Here is a 16,313-nt window from a genome sequence, read left to right on the forward strand (position 1 = left end):
CTCCGTATCGGAGTCTGACGTTCACCGTCATCATCCCACCGTCCTGTAAATAGAGATGGCTCCCTCTCCCCTCCTCTCTTCACCCCGACTCGTTAAAACTTCTCTGTCGAGAGAGAAAGGTGCAATTTGACAAACTCCATCCGAAGGTCCAATACAACAAGAACAGCAAATTTGCTGTTCTTCTTGTATTGGACCCTCGGATGGACACGATTGATCAATTGGAAGGATTTCTCGAGTTTCTATGGCTGCTTTTGAAAGTGAGGAAGGAATGTACGTTGCTCCTAGTCGCAACTTTTATCACAACCCAAGGATGTGCACTCCGAAAGCTCCAAATCGAGTCTTTCAAAGCTCCAAAGCAGAGGACACGGGGTCTTTATTCCAGTTTTAGTCGGTTTCACAACTTTTTTTCTTAATTTTATTTTAAAGGTTTAAGGTGGACGGATATGAGACTATGGTACGTGGACAGCTACATGCATTCCTCGTCTTGTACTCCAGGTGAATGAGTAGCAATATCAACTGTTATTACCCAACATGGGACCTGTAGATGATTTATTATTATTATTATTGTTGAAGATCATAGCGATATTATAGTTGCATTTGTGGCAGACATCTGGTTAATTTGGACTCTATAGTTGAGTCCGACTTCAATGTTATAGTTTCTAAATAGTATATAAAATAAATCCAATAAAGTTGTCTACCTTAGGTATTACATAGTTTTATTTACATCTTCTCCAAGCTGGTGTTTCTGTGGCTCTAAATTGGCATATAAAGAAAGAGCTTAGTTGCCCGTTCAGAAATCAGGCAGTCCTAATCGCATAGATCATCATGAGCTTCTCTATAAATATCAGGCAAAGGGACGTTCTAGGTATGAGAAACTTTTCTGCTATGCTCCAGTTCTACCATCTTTCTCTCAAGTCTCTATTGTTTTCTCCTGATTTAAACATCAAAAGGCCTTCCACCAGACATGTTCTGGTTGTTTTTCACTGGTCGCGAGTTGAAGCCTACGCAATGCAGGCTTCTCCAGCCGGGTCGAGCACAGCAACATTGCTCGTCAGCTCGTCAACCTGTTTGCTCCGAGCTGCAAAATAATTTTTGTATGCATTGCCATTGAATGATCAAAGGGTAGTCAGTCATATTTGTCTAAGAGCTATCGTTGTTTGGAATACCTAGGAAATGTCAAACTACATCAAAATCTAGTTTGGATTATCCTATTCAGGATGCCGAAGGAGATTGAATCAGGCAATATGTCACTGTGAGTAACATCACTATTTTAGAACCATCTGCATGGTCCAAGGCTTCTCTCTTAATTTTTTTTCCTTCAGAAAATCCCTGAAGCGTATCATCTCGACGGCCCTGACGCACGCCATCCAAAGGTTAGACAGGCATTTGACAACCAAAGGTGCGAAGTGCGTAAATGCCAATGGAGTGACGCGAAGGAGATTGCTCAGGCACGCTACCGAAGTACCCACCGGATAATTAAAATCGTAACAACGCAAGCAACCCTTTAAACAAGGAAAACGCATGGCCTGCGGCACGCTTTTTCCAACCATCCTTTCCCCACCAACCCCCGAAAGGAACCATTCTCCTCAGCCATTCTCTGCTTCCCTCCCACGAAAGAAACCAGTTCTCCTGAGCCAATGGATGAGAAGCCAGCGTCTCGTCCACCCACCAAGAAAGGGTGGTTTGATTGGCAATTCGAGCACCATGACAAGGAGATGTTAATGGGCTTCGAGTTCTCGAATCGCACCTCCGGTGCTGCCGACCTCCTCCAGAATTGCGACCTCCCCCCTCCACTCAAGCTCTTCTCGTCCATTGAAGATGATGACAAGAAGAATAAGATCTCCACCCCTTTGGTGCCGCAGAATTCACTGCCGACCCCAGCTCCCAGGCTAGTCAGCAGAGCTTTGTTAGTTCTCAAAGATTTTGTTCTGGTTATAGCTTTGGTTAACAAAGGATGACATCGATCCTGGCAGCAGGGCGAACCAGTGGGATGATGAATGGGGACTGGATCACGGGGGTGAGAACTCGAGCCTGCTGAGAGCTCTGCGGCGCTCGCAAACACGAGCAAGAGAAGCCGAGAAGGCGGCGTCGCTGGCAAATGCGAGAAACGAGCAGATGGCCGCGTTGCTCCTGGAGAAGTCATTGAGACTCTCGGCTCATCGGCAGTGGGTGGCGCTGCTCGAGGTCGAGGTCTCGATGCTTCAAGAAAAGATGCTGTGGTCGGAGACAGAGGAACATGGAGAAGGTGATGCGGTGCCGGCGTCGGCGACGTGGTGCTTGGCTTTGGCCCTCTGCTTGGGAGTTGGTGGAGTGGGTTTTGCATTAGGCCGATGCTTATTTTGATGCTTCTTTTGTCCTAAAACTAGGTGGTGGGGATCTTAACGTTTGTATCAAATAGAGTGAGGATTCGGTGGATTCAAAAGGTCATATCTGTATTCCATGTAACGAATTATTTGAGCGGCAGCTACAGATGACATCTGCCTGCAGATTCCTTCATTGCAGACTCATAACCATGCACTTCGACAGAGAAAAAAAGGAGAAAAGCAACATCAGAATCATTTACTACACAGTTCTTCCTTTTCATCGTTTACGTCAAGTGAAGATCGCAAGATGTATTAAGTGAAAATTCTTTTGTGATATGGGTGATTACAAACTTTTATTTGGAAGTGAAAAAAGTGAATGACAATTAGGGCTAAGGTTTTAAGTCCCTGTTCCGTCCTATATTTACGAGAAAACGAGATCTGGATGGGTTCAGAACTCCAAAGAGGAGGAGGAACCATGAAGAAAAAATAAAAGTGAAAGGCCAAGGACAAAAAAAAAGAGAGAGAATAAAAAAATGAAGAAAAAATGTAGAAAGAAAAGAGAAACAAAGAAATAAGGAAGAGAAGAAAAATAACAAAAGGGAAAAAAGAAAGATAGAAGAAAAAAAAAGAAAGAAAATAAAGGAAGGTAACAGAAAAAAAAAAGAAACAAAAGAACGAAAAAAAGCAAAAAAAAAAACAGGAAGGAAGGAAAAAAGAAAAGAGGAAAGAGAGATGAGAATATCTATCGGGATACCGCCGCGGGACGGACAGAACAGCAGACATCAGGTTTTATACAGAAGCTGGGATACTCCATTCCGCGAGATTTAAAACCTTGATTTGAACCTAGCAACTAAGATTCGTAAGCGTGGAACTAATTCTCAAGAGTAGCTAAAAAATTCTCAGTGAATCATGCCTTTTGTTAGATACAGGACCACTGCAACAACAACTCTAGGGAGAACAAAAAAAAATCCTAGAAAAATATACTCACAGAATTAGAGTTAAGTAGTATTAAGAAGATTAATTGTATGAACAGATCTATCAACTTGAAAATCATGAGGACAACAAGGAAATATAGGCATAAAAGGACGACACTGTTGGAAAGAAGACTAGTAATTGGGGATAAATGAACCCCTAAGATTACTAAGCAGTTTATAAAGCAACACTTCCATGCAACTTAGGCCCATTATTTCAAAATATGGTGCAATGATGCCTCATGATTTATCAACTATTCCAATCAGCAACTTCATTTAATCGAAAAATTCAGCATAATGGTTGCCAAAATGTTCCTTGATCTTACATATAACCTAAAGCGCCCAAAACTATACTCCATGTTGTTGATTCTAAGAGTCAAAATGTACATTAAATTGTATCGGATCTTATGAAGAACTCAAAAATAATCAAAAACTTCATCATGCTTTTCCATGACATAATTCCAAGTCATAAAGAAGAAATCAGAAATAAAGAAAACCAGACATGAAAACGATCAACATAACTTAAAAATTAAAGTTGAAGCATTAAGCATAAGCTTTAATCTGCACCAAACTAATAATCCAAGTCCCATCTATACTGAGGAGGGCAGTCAGTTCTAATCAAGCTATTATTGTTCAGTTTTGGGAACATTTATTATGACTCTCAACCTGAAGTCAACCCTTCAACTTGGCATCAATTTCTTTGCAAAAGCAACCTTGGGCCAGAAAGAATCAGACATGAAATCTAGGTCTTTGGTAAGTGAGACTTGCCTACCAGATTACACAGCTTAATTATTTACCTCTCAGACACAAGTTTGAAAACCAGATAGCCAAATAAAAAACCAGACCATGAACATGCTTACAAGGAAGTATCAGATGAATAACAAATGTATGTTATTAAAATAAGGTGGAAATATAGTATTGGAACCTTAGAATTTCACTAGAGTCTCCAGCCATATCATGACAGGAAAAGAACAAATCAGCAATAGGTTCAACACAGATTCAACAAAACTGAAGCTTTGCCGCCCCTCGACATCTCATCTCCGGGTTAAGAAATCAAATTTTCATTTTTTTTCAATTGAAGACCATTCTCTATCCTTTCTCTTTTTTTGTTGATGATCTGCTAGCCAATTATCTTATGGTTAATCAGTCTTATTTTTTCCAAAATGTGTGCACTCATCATCACTCTGATCACCTGTGTGATGTGCATTCCATTGGCCTCTTTTTCAGCAAATGTGCAACAACATAATGAAGAAAGATGCACACTTACTGAACTTAGTGTATATATGATCCAGATTGAATATCGCAGATTGAAGGGTCAAAGATATACAAATAAGTCCCTAAATACCGTGCTAGTCGCATTAACATTAACATCATTTGTGCACATCCTCAAACCTTCTGCCAAATAATAACATCTACAAACCTAGCTAGGGATCATTCATAGCATGTGGTGGTGATCTTGCATGCATGGAATAAGCATCACTTATATATACATGGCCTTTAATGGCTTGGCTTGATAAGGTTGGTTCCTGATTAGCACTGCAGGAACCTTATGGAAAACACCATAATTTCCTCTGTTACTGAGAAAGAAAGGGAGTACGTACTACATGGGAGTGTAATTCACTTTTAAAAAATTATAAATACATCATTTGCCCAATGCATTCTTCTTTGGACAATGTAATATATGCTTCCATTGGGGAGTCACCTAAATTTACAATTTGCAATGATGCTTTCTGAGTTAACTACTATTTGAATTTACAAACGAGTTTCAGAACATTTAAGAAAAGAATAAGCTCATTAAAAAGATTCAAAGTTTATTCAGAAGTTTGTAGTATTGCATCAATTTGCCAACCAAGAGTTTATCCATTCTCTTGAAACGTTCTTTAAGAAGTAGTGCAGAACTTCCTGGTTTACACAATTATAGCCAACTCTTGCGAGGAAAGGATCACAAGAAGAAAGAAGCACGAAATCAAAGCGGTTAGAATTCATTGATTGATTAATTATGCTAAATTTAGTCGGTTTTACCAAACTTCATCTTAATTGATTTGTGATTGATTGTGCCAAACTTAGTCGACCTTACTAAACTTCGTCAACCTCCTAGTCTATATAAAGGCTACTACTGTACATTGTCACAGACAAGCAGAAATATAACTTTCTTCCTTTATTCTTCTTTTTCAACAAAAGCCAATACATGTCACAGTCCTATTTGTGGAAAACCTGTGCCCTGTTTGATTTGCATTAGCAAGCCCATCATCATTATTCTACCCTGAAAGTTCTATTCCTTTCCCAAAGCCCTGTGCTGCCCAAATGTAAAAGAAAAGCATATCTGGGACAAGCGAGAGAGCATCCATGAAAGCTGGCCATAGAAAGAGAGAGATGAAGTGCGTTTGGTGGCAGCTATTCCAAGCGAAAGCAACGCCTTGGCGACCAAGTTATGCCCATACACACGAAGATTCCCTGTGCAGTCACTTCCGCGCGGATAAAAAGGATCCCACTTCTGATACAGCCGGGTGGGTCCAAGTTGTTGACTTGATGAGCCAATCAATCCCACCATGAGATGCCTTTACCGGGCTGTACAATTGTGTGGCAGCCAGGTCAGAGGGCCAAGTTACATATTTGTTTGGTCAACAATTTATCAACCAAATCGGATTATTAAATAGATCGAAAATTCAGATCCAAACCTCATCTTTTTATAAACAGCTCCAACCCACGTAATATGTTTACTAAACAAATTAAATCAAGTTAAACTAGTTAAACAAATTATGTAGGTTCTCAACATATTAAACAGATCTAAAACGAGTTTAGTGGGTCGTAAAATAGGTCTAAAATGAGTTGAGTTAGTTTTAAACAAGTTAAAAACCTTTTAAATGAGGCGATCTATAATTGGACCTAATTATTAGACAGATTAAAATGGTTCAAATAGGTTAGAGGTGTAAACCTGAATCTAACTCGTTTGATAACTGAGTCTAGACGGATTAGCCTATTTATGACCCGAACTCATTTATGATAAATCTAATTATGCTTAAAATGAGCACCGGGTTGACGGGTCATGTTATTAATTGTCACCTCTATATGAAGAAAGACAAGAAAACTTCTTAAAAAGCCAAGACTTGGTCTCACAAGTAACCCAATTGGCCTTATAACAATTGAGTTAAAATTGGAGCGAATCCTAAGATGATGTCCTAGGGGGGCCAAATCATCTATTTGCGCTACCAGGTTGCCCATTTTCATAATATGTTTCTCCCTCGTTAATGATCAATTCGACTCACAACCGGCGTTAATGTTACAACATAATAAAAACCCTTGCTTTAGGTTCATGCAAATATAATCAGTCGTTTGACAAACCCTACCATGGGTCGGCATCATGCCAGATACTGGGACCTAAACGCTGGGGGGACACAAAAAAAGCTAAAAGAAGTGGTCATCTACGTGGTAGGCATGGAGTCTTTCCTAAGGCATTCTCATCGAACTCAGACTTACAGAACTCATAAAGCTTAGAGGAATATCGGACAAAATGGACCTTATCCTGTTCACTCCAACCACTCCACCCCTCAACCTCTTTATAATGACCCTCCTCTCCTTTCCTCTCCTCTCAAGCGTCCTTCTCCCCCCTTGCCTCTCTTCTTTTTGAACAGGGCCCAAAATGGCTGGTTACACTTCGGTCGCCTTGGGTGCTCTCTTCCTCATAAGTTGCGTCGCATGGGGCTCGGCCACCGTTTACACCGTCGGGGATACATCAGGCTGGACGTCGGGCGTCGATTACTCTACCTGGACCAGTGGCAAATCCTTTGCGGTTGGCGATAGCCTTGGTTAGTCTCTGTCCCTTTCTCCAACTTTATGTTTGTAAGGCTGATATCTGAACAAAAACCCAAAAGATGTCTTGAGTATATGGCCTTCTGAAGTATTTTAGCTTTAATCTCTCCTCTTGTATCTAATACTTGTGCTAATTAACAAAGTTATTGCTTCATGAATGTGTTGTACGCATTCAACAAAATAAAGGAAGTAGTTGGTTTAATTCAACCTCAGTAGCACATCAACCTCAAGAGAAAAGTTGAATCGCGCCAGCTAAAAAGAGACTACTTTCATGTGAGATTTTGACTATGATAGCTCTGCTTGCTATGGTCCCCCGTGACTTTCCGTCATGCAGCTGGCCTTTTTACTCTTTCAATAATTCAGGATCAATTCTTACGATATTGATCTCAAACTGATAGCAGTTCATAATCATCTGTTTATATTCTTTAGACTTTCCATCGCTAGACTAGTGCTGCTGCATAGCCAAATTTCTGTTTGTAAAGGAACTGGAATAAAGCAGCGTCAACAACTTGCATTCACATATAGCATACATCAAATTTGACGTCAGAGATTATGCAGAGGAGATACCCATAGCTTCCAAATCTCATCCAATTCACTCTCCTGGTTATCGCAGCGTTCAACTACGCCAGTGGGGCTCACACCGTGACCGAGGTGAGCTCGAGCGACTACGATTCCTGCTCGTCAAGCAACGCCATCAGCAACGACAGCAACGGGCCGACGACGATCCAACTCAAGACGCCAGGCACGCACTACTTCATTTGCGCAATACCCGGTCACTGCAGCGGTGGGATGAAGCTCGCCGTCACGGTCGGAGGATCGTCCTCCGGCTCACCGACCACCCCCTCCCCTCCATCCACCTCCACCACGCCTACGCTCACTCCGCCCACAACCACCACCACCGGCACCCGCCGTTCTGGCGCTGGAGGCCTCGCACCGGCATCGGCGATGGTGGCGCTCACTGGGCTGGCGGTGCTACTCTTCTAGGCCCGGCCAGGGTAGAGACAGTGCTCCTGCTCTATTATTGAGTCATTTCTTGTATTTTAGGTGGCTAGATATCATTGTGTTGGGAGAATGCTCATGGAACATGGTGGTTATTGATGTATCGTCATGACTATAGCTTTATTTGAGTGTGATAGCCTGTACAATTTGGACATCTGCTGTGATGGTTTAAGGTTAATTTCTAGGCTCTACGTTTTCTTTTGTTGCTTTGGTTGGTTAAAGGATTTGGTGGATGATGATGCATGGATGGACATGAAAGAATGGTCATGGGACTTTTGTGAGTTAGAACATGGCACATGCAGTTGGTGAAAGAGCCAAAGTGAAGTTATCATTGTAGTATTTAATTTCATGCCAAATAATTCAGAAGATGTGAGCTAGAGAGAGATCCTTATTGAATTTTACATTAAAAAAAAGGGAATGGAGAGAGTTTGTAGGGATGGGAATGAGATTCTGGGGAAATTTTATGCAGCCATCACTTGAGACAGAAGCAATATATATGGCCAATCGTGGCTGCTTTATTCCCTTTTTCTTCTTGCAAAGAATTAAGTGCTGCCCTTTGAGCCTTTCTACTTGCTGACGTTCGTTGGATGCGCGGGGCTGGAGAATCATTTCTTTGTAACCTTGTAGAAACTTCCTACAGCTTAGAAAATAGATTCGGTGGTGTTCATGAATAGTATAATTCTTGACCTTTATTCGCGGGCATCTCTCTCTTTCTTTTTTTTTTTTTCTTTTTTTTTTTTTTACTAGAATGGATGATTCATGTAGTTTTAGCATAAATACATCCAAAATAGTCAAAAAGCAGCAGATCACAGAGCGCTCTAGGCAACTCTCTCTCATCAACTCACAGGGCTCTTCTAGAGTGATCGGCCACATACGAAACTACCCAATTCACGATTCTATTAGCTTCTCTATAAACATACTTGGCCTGGAACGCTATGCCGCCACTAACCATGATCCGGATGTCTTGAAGCAAGAAGTGGCACCCACCCATACCGTCAGTGCCCTTCTGGATTCAGCCAATCACCGTAGCCCAATCACCCTCTATTCCTAGCACACACCCAGCATGGCCTAGGCCGGTCTATATCGCCCTCATCTCAGCTTCCGGAACCGAGGTATCGAGGTGTCGAAGTCTCGAAAAGCATGGGCGCGTTTATTCAAAATTAACAAATAAATGGTAGTAGTGTAAGAAAGCTTGAGAATATATATACCTATGATTTCTAGTATGGTGAAATTTTAAAAACTAGCACCAAGTCTAAGTTCTATAAAATTTTTCCATGCTAATTAGCTGTAAGTTTTTTTCCGTTATAGTTTGTTGAAAGAAGGGAAGATGCATTCACTCACAATATAATTATTCAGTTCAATTATTTTTATTTGAATGCGGCATATCATTGAGATCTGAATAATTGAACGCTTCACATGTCGTACATCCAAGAAAAATGATAACTAATGAGGTTACATCACTGCTGGTAGCACCACAATCCAAATCAAGTTATAACAAGATATTCTCTCTTTTTTTAAAAAAAAAACTATGCGGGGGAAACTAGTCACGGAAGTGATTTCCAATACGACGTGCTACCCCTTGAATGTCCCCCAAATCACACAAATCACTTTGAATCTGGAAACGTTAGATAGAAGCGGGTGACCACATTTGGGCCTCATAGCGGTTCTCTTTCTCCTGGTCTTGATTTAAGGTGATGGAGGTATGGTCAAATGTGTGAAGACTGAAGGCTAGTGTATGTGAATCACCTCACCACCTCCTTTAATCAGGTTAGGGTTGCATCTTTTGTGCCGAGCGATCGATCTTTAACGATGTCATCCATTGGATGGCATCTTGTGCGCACATAACTCAAACACTCCTAACTTATTTATTCATCCACCTACACAGATCTCAATGTAGCTATTGCGCAACCAAACAGTGGATATGTGATGGTGAATTTTCTTTCACACAAATGATACAACCCAAACCGCATTATCACCACAAAAAAAATGCTGATCCATAAAGTTTTTGAAACAGGTCACAATGCAGAAATTGGAAGTATACTTCAAGATGGTAAACGGAAACTCATCTTTTCAGGATTTTCAAATCTATTCAGGTCTCTAATATCTTCATGGCAGAGGCAGAAGCGGTGCAAAAGGGCATGGTTTCCTTAGGCCTCATTGACATGATAAGAGAGAAAGGCATGGTGCTTAACGTAGTAATTTTAGAAAACAACAGCCATCAAGAGGGAGATTAACTCAAGTTCCCTGCACTCATTTGAGGATGCATATTAAGAAGCTAAGTAGTAAATTAGTTTTCGAATAGTGCGAAAGTAGTGAAGTTACAAGCCTTGACGGGGGCTTGCCGTATCCCAAAACCTTGCAGTAGATAATGCATAGTGCGAAAAAAAGACATCCATAAATAAAATCAAAGCTTCTAGCAGCATGTTTAAAAGAAAGGAAAATTAAAAAAAAAATGGTAGGTGACAAGAGGAAGAGATGAAGATTGTGAGAAAAAAAAACGTGAAATAGGAAAACAAGATTGATAGATTAAAATTATTTAATAGAAGACCTGAAGCGGAGGAAGCAGTTGGTAGAATAAAGTCACTATACCTAACGCGCTCTCGTCTTTTCTTCTCGTCGATCGCGACTCACAATGTCTTGTTCTGTTTTGAAGTTATTTGCTCTGTTTAGCTGACAAAAATCCACATCAAGTTGATGGCTCACCCAACCTACTCAGAAAACTGACCTTCAGGCCAGGTAAGAATGCAGAGAGTTACCCTTCAAGTCTGATTAAGTTTTGTTACGCCACTGAATTCAAAGCGTTTCTTAGAAGAAGAAGAAGAGGAGTAATTGGCTAGTGGTGTAAGGTGGAAGGTGGCTGGGTGGAATGGTCCTCCTTGTTTCTTTGGCCATAAAAACGCCAGGCATATACTACTTCTTTCAGAAGACCCCATTGGAGCATCTATTTGCATACTAAAATGCAGGGTGTTTTGATGGTGATTTATGCGCGTTTACACGCCAAACCCTGGAGAAAAAAAAGTCAGGGGAGCGAGTTGCGACTAGTAACAGGATAATATTTTCATTTCCTTTCTTAATTTTAAATATTAATATTATCAACTCCTGATGATCTCATGGTGATGAGATAATTGCATCATATTTCTCAAAAGAAGATGTGGAAATTGCATGAAGCCGGTTGTTACAGTTATGGGTTTTGTAAAAATGATTCATGCTGCATTTAGGACTGATTTCTAAATCTTTATTTCGATTTTTTTTTTTTTATCAATGTAGCTTTAGTGACATAAGGAACCAGGCCTGGATGTGGATGGTCATATATGAATTATGTATTTAAGCTTTTTTTGTGGTTAGGCATCATGGAAAATGGAGATGGAGCTATTCGAGTGGGCTAGATGACTAACTGTGTATGAAATTGAAACGTTAGGTTCTTCAACCATGCTTGTAGCTTTTCAGCAAGTTAAAAACAGTATTGCTGACACTTTGAATTCCTGTGGCACGTTGCCTACCCCAATGAAGTACTTGAAAAATTGACCATTTTAAATGATAATCAAAAGGGCAATTATCTACAGAGCATTACAGCCCCCACCATGTATTTTGTAAGTTCTTTGATTTGAAATCCAGGCAACCAGCTGCTAATGTTTTAATCTCAAGTTTAAGTTATGCCATTCAACCATTTTGGTGGGATCGTGGGGTATCTTCGACTCCTCCGGAGTATCAGAAGAATATTTGGGAAGATCGATTCAGATCGAATCTTCCACAGGAAAGAATGATTGATCTTCTTGACCAACAGATTGTGTCCTATGCAGATGAACTCATTCATTCATTCATTCACTTGCATAGATCTCAAACCGACTGTTGCACGATCTAATGGTAGATTGGCATGGAGGAAAATAAATTCTTCTTTGGCGCAAAAGATACAACCCCTCTCCGATACGACGGTGGCAACGATACCCAGCTTGGTCCAAACATTAATAACTTATTGTCACAAAAAATTTAGACTCTATCCTGGCCGTGGTAGCACTTCAGCTTAGGGTTAAGCCTGGAACACTTTCCTAAACTTGAATCCAGATCAGCTCAGCTCCTGGTGGTTGAACTAATGCCAGCGCCACTCATTTGTACCCAAATTATTCTAACAGTCAATTTGAAGCTTGGCTGAAACAGCTTTCAAGTCCGAGACCATATGTGGATCCAGCTAACTATTTGCTTAGGAAAATATATGCCTCTTGCATTGCTCAAGATTCGTGTAAATCACCAATAATGCATCGATTCACAGATGCGGGAGTTGGAATTATTTTTGAAAATTTTCTCTGCAAAATTTTTAATAAAAAATAAAAGAATATTGTAAACTACAGAACCATGGCATTTTATTTAAGGATATCCAAGTAGTTGGAACAAAAAAAAAAATTGAATTAATTACACGAATGTGTGAGATCTTGACCATGCACTTCCTTCATCCATTATTTTCAGGTGACACATTTCGCCGATGTCTCACCTGCTACATTGGATGACAAGTCCAGGTGCCATTTCTATCCCATTCGCAACTTCAGCCTAGCCAACATCTGGTCTGCCTTATGCCCAACACTCACCTGTTTCTGCAACCTCTACCTTGAACCAATTGGACGACCAAGATCACCTCAGCTTGTTCCTATGGGTCAACCATCGAGACGAGCATATAATGAGTGGAGCCCACAGGAACGAGCCGAGGTGATTGGCATAGTGTAGAGCCATATGATGCATATGGTGCAAGATATAATTTCGACGGGCTCTATCCTGAGCTCTATTTGACACAAAGTGGAGGAGTTCAAAAAGCAGCTGAGAGGGAGGGCAGAGAGAATGGGTCTCAAGTTTAGGTTACTGGATGCTACTGAAGCCATGTTGCTGAGAGACCAGATGGCCACCCTAGTCGTTATGGCCAACTGCCAAATGCAATGTCACATTTGTACAATGACTGGGTCTATAGATGATTTGTGATTTTAAGTTATTGTGATTGACCTGCAAGTCAGGTTCGTTGAACTGCAGAAGCATTATTCATGCAATAAAAGTAAAGTTTGTAGCAAGATTTAAATTGAGACGATCTTCTATTAGAAGAGGTGCATAAAAAAATAATATGAGATTAATTTGGTAGGATTTGGTACTAATGGAAGTGCCATCCATGTGATTACTAGGCATGGATGACTGTGAACCCCACCCTAATAAAAAGAACCCATTCTCTTACCTAGCTCAGCTTTCATGATTCTCTCCCTTAAAAAAAATAAAAAAAAATAAAGAACTAAACAGAGAGGGTCCGTTTACTCAAGATAGGTATGCAATGGCGTTTCACAGGAACATGGCAAATGATCTGAAATGATACCCCAAAAGGGACAAATATGTCATGATCCTTTATCCGTGAGTCCGTGGAAAGTATTACATTGTGATAGGTGGATCTACTCGTCTCATTAATTTTTTTTAATCAACAAAAAAGGGAGTTAAGACCGGTAGACGTTGTCAATTGTTTCTCTATTGGTTTAAGTTTCTGGGATAAATTTGTTTGTTAATATGATATCAAAGCTCAGATTTTCTGGAGATAATGATTTCGAATTCTCCCATGAGAGGATAGTGCAGCAACCAGGAAGAACTTCGCAAAAGGGGGACTTAGCTAAGAGCCGAAGTAACACTACTGGTCAATTGGTTAGTCTTCCCACCCATTGATTTAATAGAGATTATGAAAAGACAATAGAAATTACCATGAAGAACTCGACTTAGTTGTAAAGCTGTAAGTGGATCAGGTTGACCTATGATTCGTCCCGACCAATCCCATTCTTGAAGAGCCGTGGAGCCGAAGAAGGTTCAAATATTAGACTCATTCCACATTTCGGTTCAGATTAAGATTTCATAAACTTTGACTTGATCCTACCGACCTGATTTGTACACTATATGGGTCAATTTTGAGACTTCTTATTAGTTATCCATAATCCGACCTGATCCGAATTGACTCAAAAAAAAATATTTGAAGTTATTTCTTCTTTTTCTCTTTCAAGAGAAAAGTGCTAAAACTAATTACAATACATTAAGAAACACTAGCCGTTGAGGTTTTAAGATAAATATTAATTCATTGAGTTTTAATCGTATTAGTAAACAATTTTATAGTAGTCAAAATTCAGTTTGATCCAGATGTAGGAAGATTTTTTAATAAAATCTTATTATTAAACAAATATAAATCTAGACCGAATCAGCCTTAATTTAGTGTTGAATATTGTGGATTTGGTCCGGTCATAGATGACACCAACCAATTCGAATGGCCCACTAGATCTAAAATATCTTCCATAGACCCGATCCTATCCAACTTAATTGTCTACCGAACTGGGTTCGAATCTAATATCAAGATCCGTACATAAAACCTAATTTGGTCAGATTCAAGCATACTCCGATTCAATCCGACCTATTTGCAGCCCTCCTTAGCCAGAGGCCATACTAAGACAAGAGTCCCATAGCAGAGCAACATAAAACAACAAGAAGACAAACCGAATCAATGCATGTTCTTCTCGTGGGTTTAATTTAGATAAGTAGCTAGCTTCCTATCTGCCGCTTCCCATGGTGAGAACAATCTGAAGGCTTCTTTCGTTACAACTTCCACCACCTTAGTTTTCAATGAGAATATCCGCCTGTCCAAATCTAAACTCCCATGGTTTTTACATGAAATCTCGTATGCCCAAAATAATTTGGCTCTTAGATTTTGTCTTTTTTTAAGAAGAATATATGATCGAGGACCTAGATTTGAGCCCTCGACCTGCCCCAACAGCAAGCCATCATGAGAAGTACCATACTAAGTAAACGAACAGCTGTCGGCTACCCTTGGATTATCAATCACCTGCTAAATTTCTAGTATGAGAGTATTAACTCAGCAATTACGTACGCTTCGGCACTCGCATTACTGCACATAAACTCTATCAAATTTGACAAGTCAACATTCAACAGTGCTCGGTAGGGCACCAATTCCCACGATTCACATGAATCCCTGGTACCATGCGGAAAAAGAGCTTTCTAAGTTACAGGAGTACTCAAGTAAATGGCCCTCATATACCACCACCAGGTCCCGCAAGGACAAGTTATCTCTCTCCTTCTTCTCCTTCTTTTTTTTTTTTTAAATTTTTTTTTTTAATACACCAACGGCTCACATCAGACGTCCCGTAAGGGCATCTAGAATTATCCGACAAAAAAAAAAAAAAAAAAAAAAGCTGACGAAGAGTGACACAAACAGTATCAAAAAAATTCTTTCGAGTGATGCGCAGCAAAATAAGCAATCCAGTCGGCGACACTATTTGTTTTCTGAAAAATATGAGTGATTTGGAAGTCGTCAAAGCCTCCCCTCGAAATCCCACAGATATTTTGAAGCAGTGGATACTGATTATCACTGTTGTGTCATTCCTGAATCCAGTCAATCACTGTAGTCGGGTCAACTTCCAAGTAGATACTATCTGCACCCAACACACGCTTCGCATGCGCTATGCCTTTCCATGTAGTTCTCAACTCTACTCCGTTAACAGACTCATCGAAGGTGCATCGACTGCTAACTGCTACGAGCCTGGATTCGTAGTTTCGAATCACAAAGCCCACTCCCCATTACTTGCACTCTCCGAAACACTACCATCAAAATTTACTTTTAGTAAGCTAGGTGGTGGGAGACTCCCAAAAAACAAAAACTATCATGGCCACTACATAACTTGAATAAGAGCTCCAGATGTCTCTAGCCAATCCAGACACTATCACAACAATGATACTGGTTGCCTCAACAGCATAAACCAATACTTTATCCACTACTGTTCTTGGATGCACCCTACTATCCTCGAAGGTCCAGTCAGGACAAGTTCTCCATGGAGAGCAATCCCATCCAGCCTAATTAATCAACGGTCGGCTACCTTTTGCTCGTCATTGAGTGGGATAGCACAAACAGATGGTATGAGAACATTAACACACCGAAATATACTAATGCATCATCGAAATTAAAGTACTTGGTATGTAGAAATAGTACAATTTCATCATTCATTACAGCACAAAATAATATCTGATCAGAGATATAACTTGTAAGGATGCTTATTTGATTCCAATATGCCCAGCGAAGCCAACCACAACATTTTTACAAATGGAAAAAATTTGACTTGATGGAAAACCCGGCCCGCGACGGTTCTAGAAATCCAGGCTAGCTGCTACCTTCCACCGACCATCCCTAGTACTTTCTCCTAAAACAGATCACATCATC

At 40.3% G+C, this 16,313-nt stretch overlaps 2 protein-coding genes across 3 annotated transcripts; both read left to right on the top strand.

Moving 5' to 3' along the window:
• The first annotated feature begins 1,534 nt into the window (after positions 1–1,534).
• LOC103718746 (uncharacterized) lies at positions 1,535–2,558 on the top strand. 2 transcript variants are annotated; one of them, XM_088711336.2, is made up of 2 exons: positions 1,535–1,888; positions 1,977–2,558. In XM_088711336.2, exons 1-2 carry the CDS (start codon positions 1,638–1,640, stop codon positions 2,341–2,343), a joined length of 618 nt encoding a protein of 205 aa, XP_088567462.1. In that variant the 5' UTR covers positions 1,535–1,637; the 3' UTR covers positions 2,344–2,558. The 2 variants fall into 2 exon arrangements, with proteins under 2 accessions (XP_088567462.1, XP_088567463.1); XM_088711337.1 differs by having other exon boundaries at positions 1,535–1,853; positions 1,954–2,558.
• A 4,260-nt stretch (positions 2,559–6,818) lies between these two features.
• Positions 6,819–8,284, top strand: LOC103718736 (mavicyanin-like). Its single transcript, XM_008807686.5, has 2 exons — positions 6,819–7,080; positions 7,698–8,284. The coding sequence occupies exons 1-2, from the start codon at positions 6,915–6,917 to the stop codon at positions 8,066–8,068; spliced, it is 537 nt and encodes a 178-aa protein (XP_008805908.1). The 5' UTR covers positions 6,819–6,914; the 3' UTR covers positions 8,069–8,284.
• The last annotated feature ends 8,029 nt before the right edge of the window (positions 8,285–16,313 follow it).

This window comes from Phoenix dactylifera, chromosome 15 (genome assembly GCF_051530095.1).
Source record: "Phoenix dactylifera cultivar Ajwa chromosome 15, Ajwa_hap1_PhDact_Kaust_v1.1, whole genome shotgun sequence".
Lineage (NCBI taxonomy): Eukaryota > Viridiplantae > Streptophyta > Magnoliopsida > Arecales > Arecaceae > Phoenix > Phoenix dactylifera.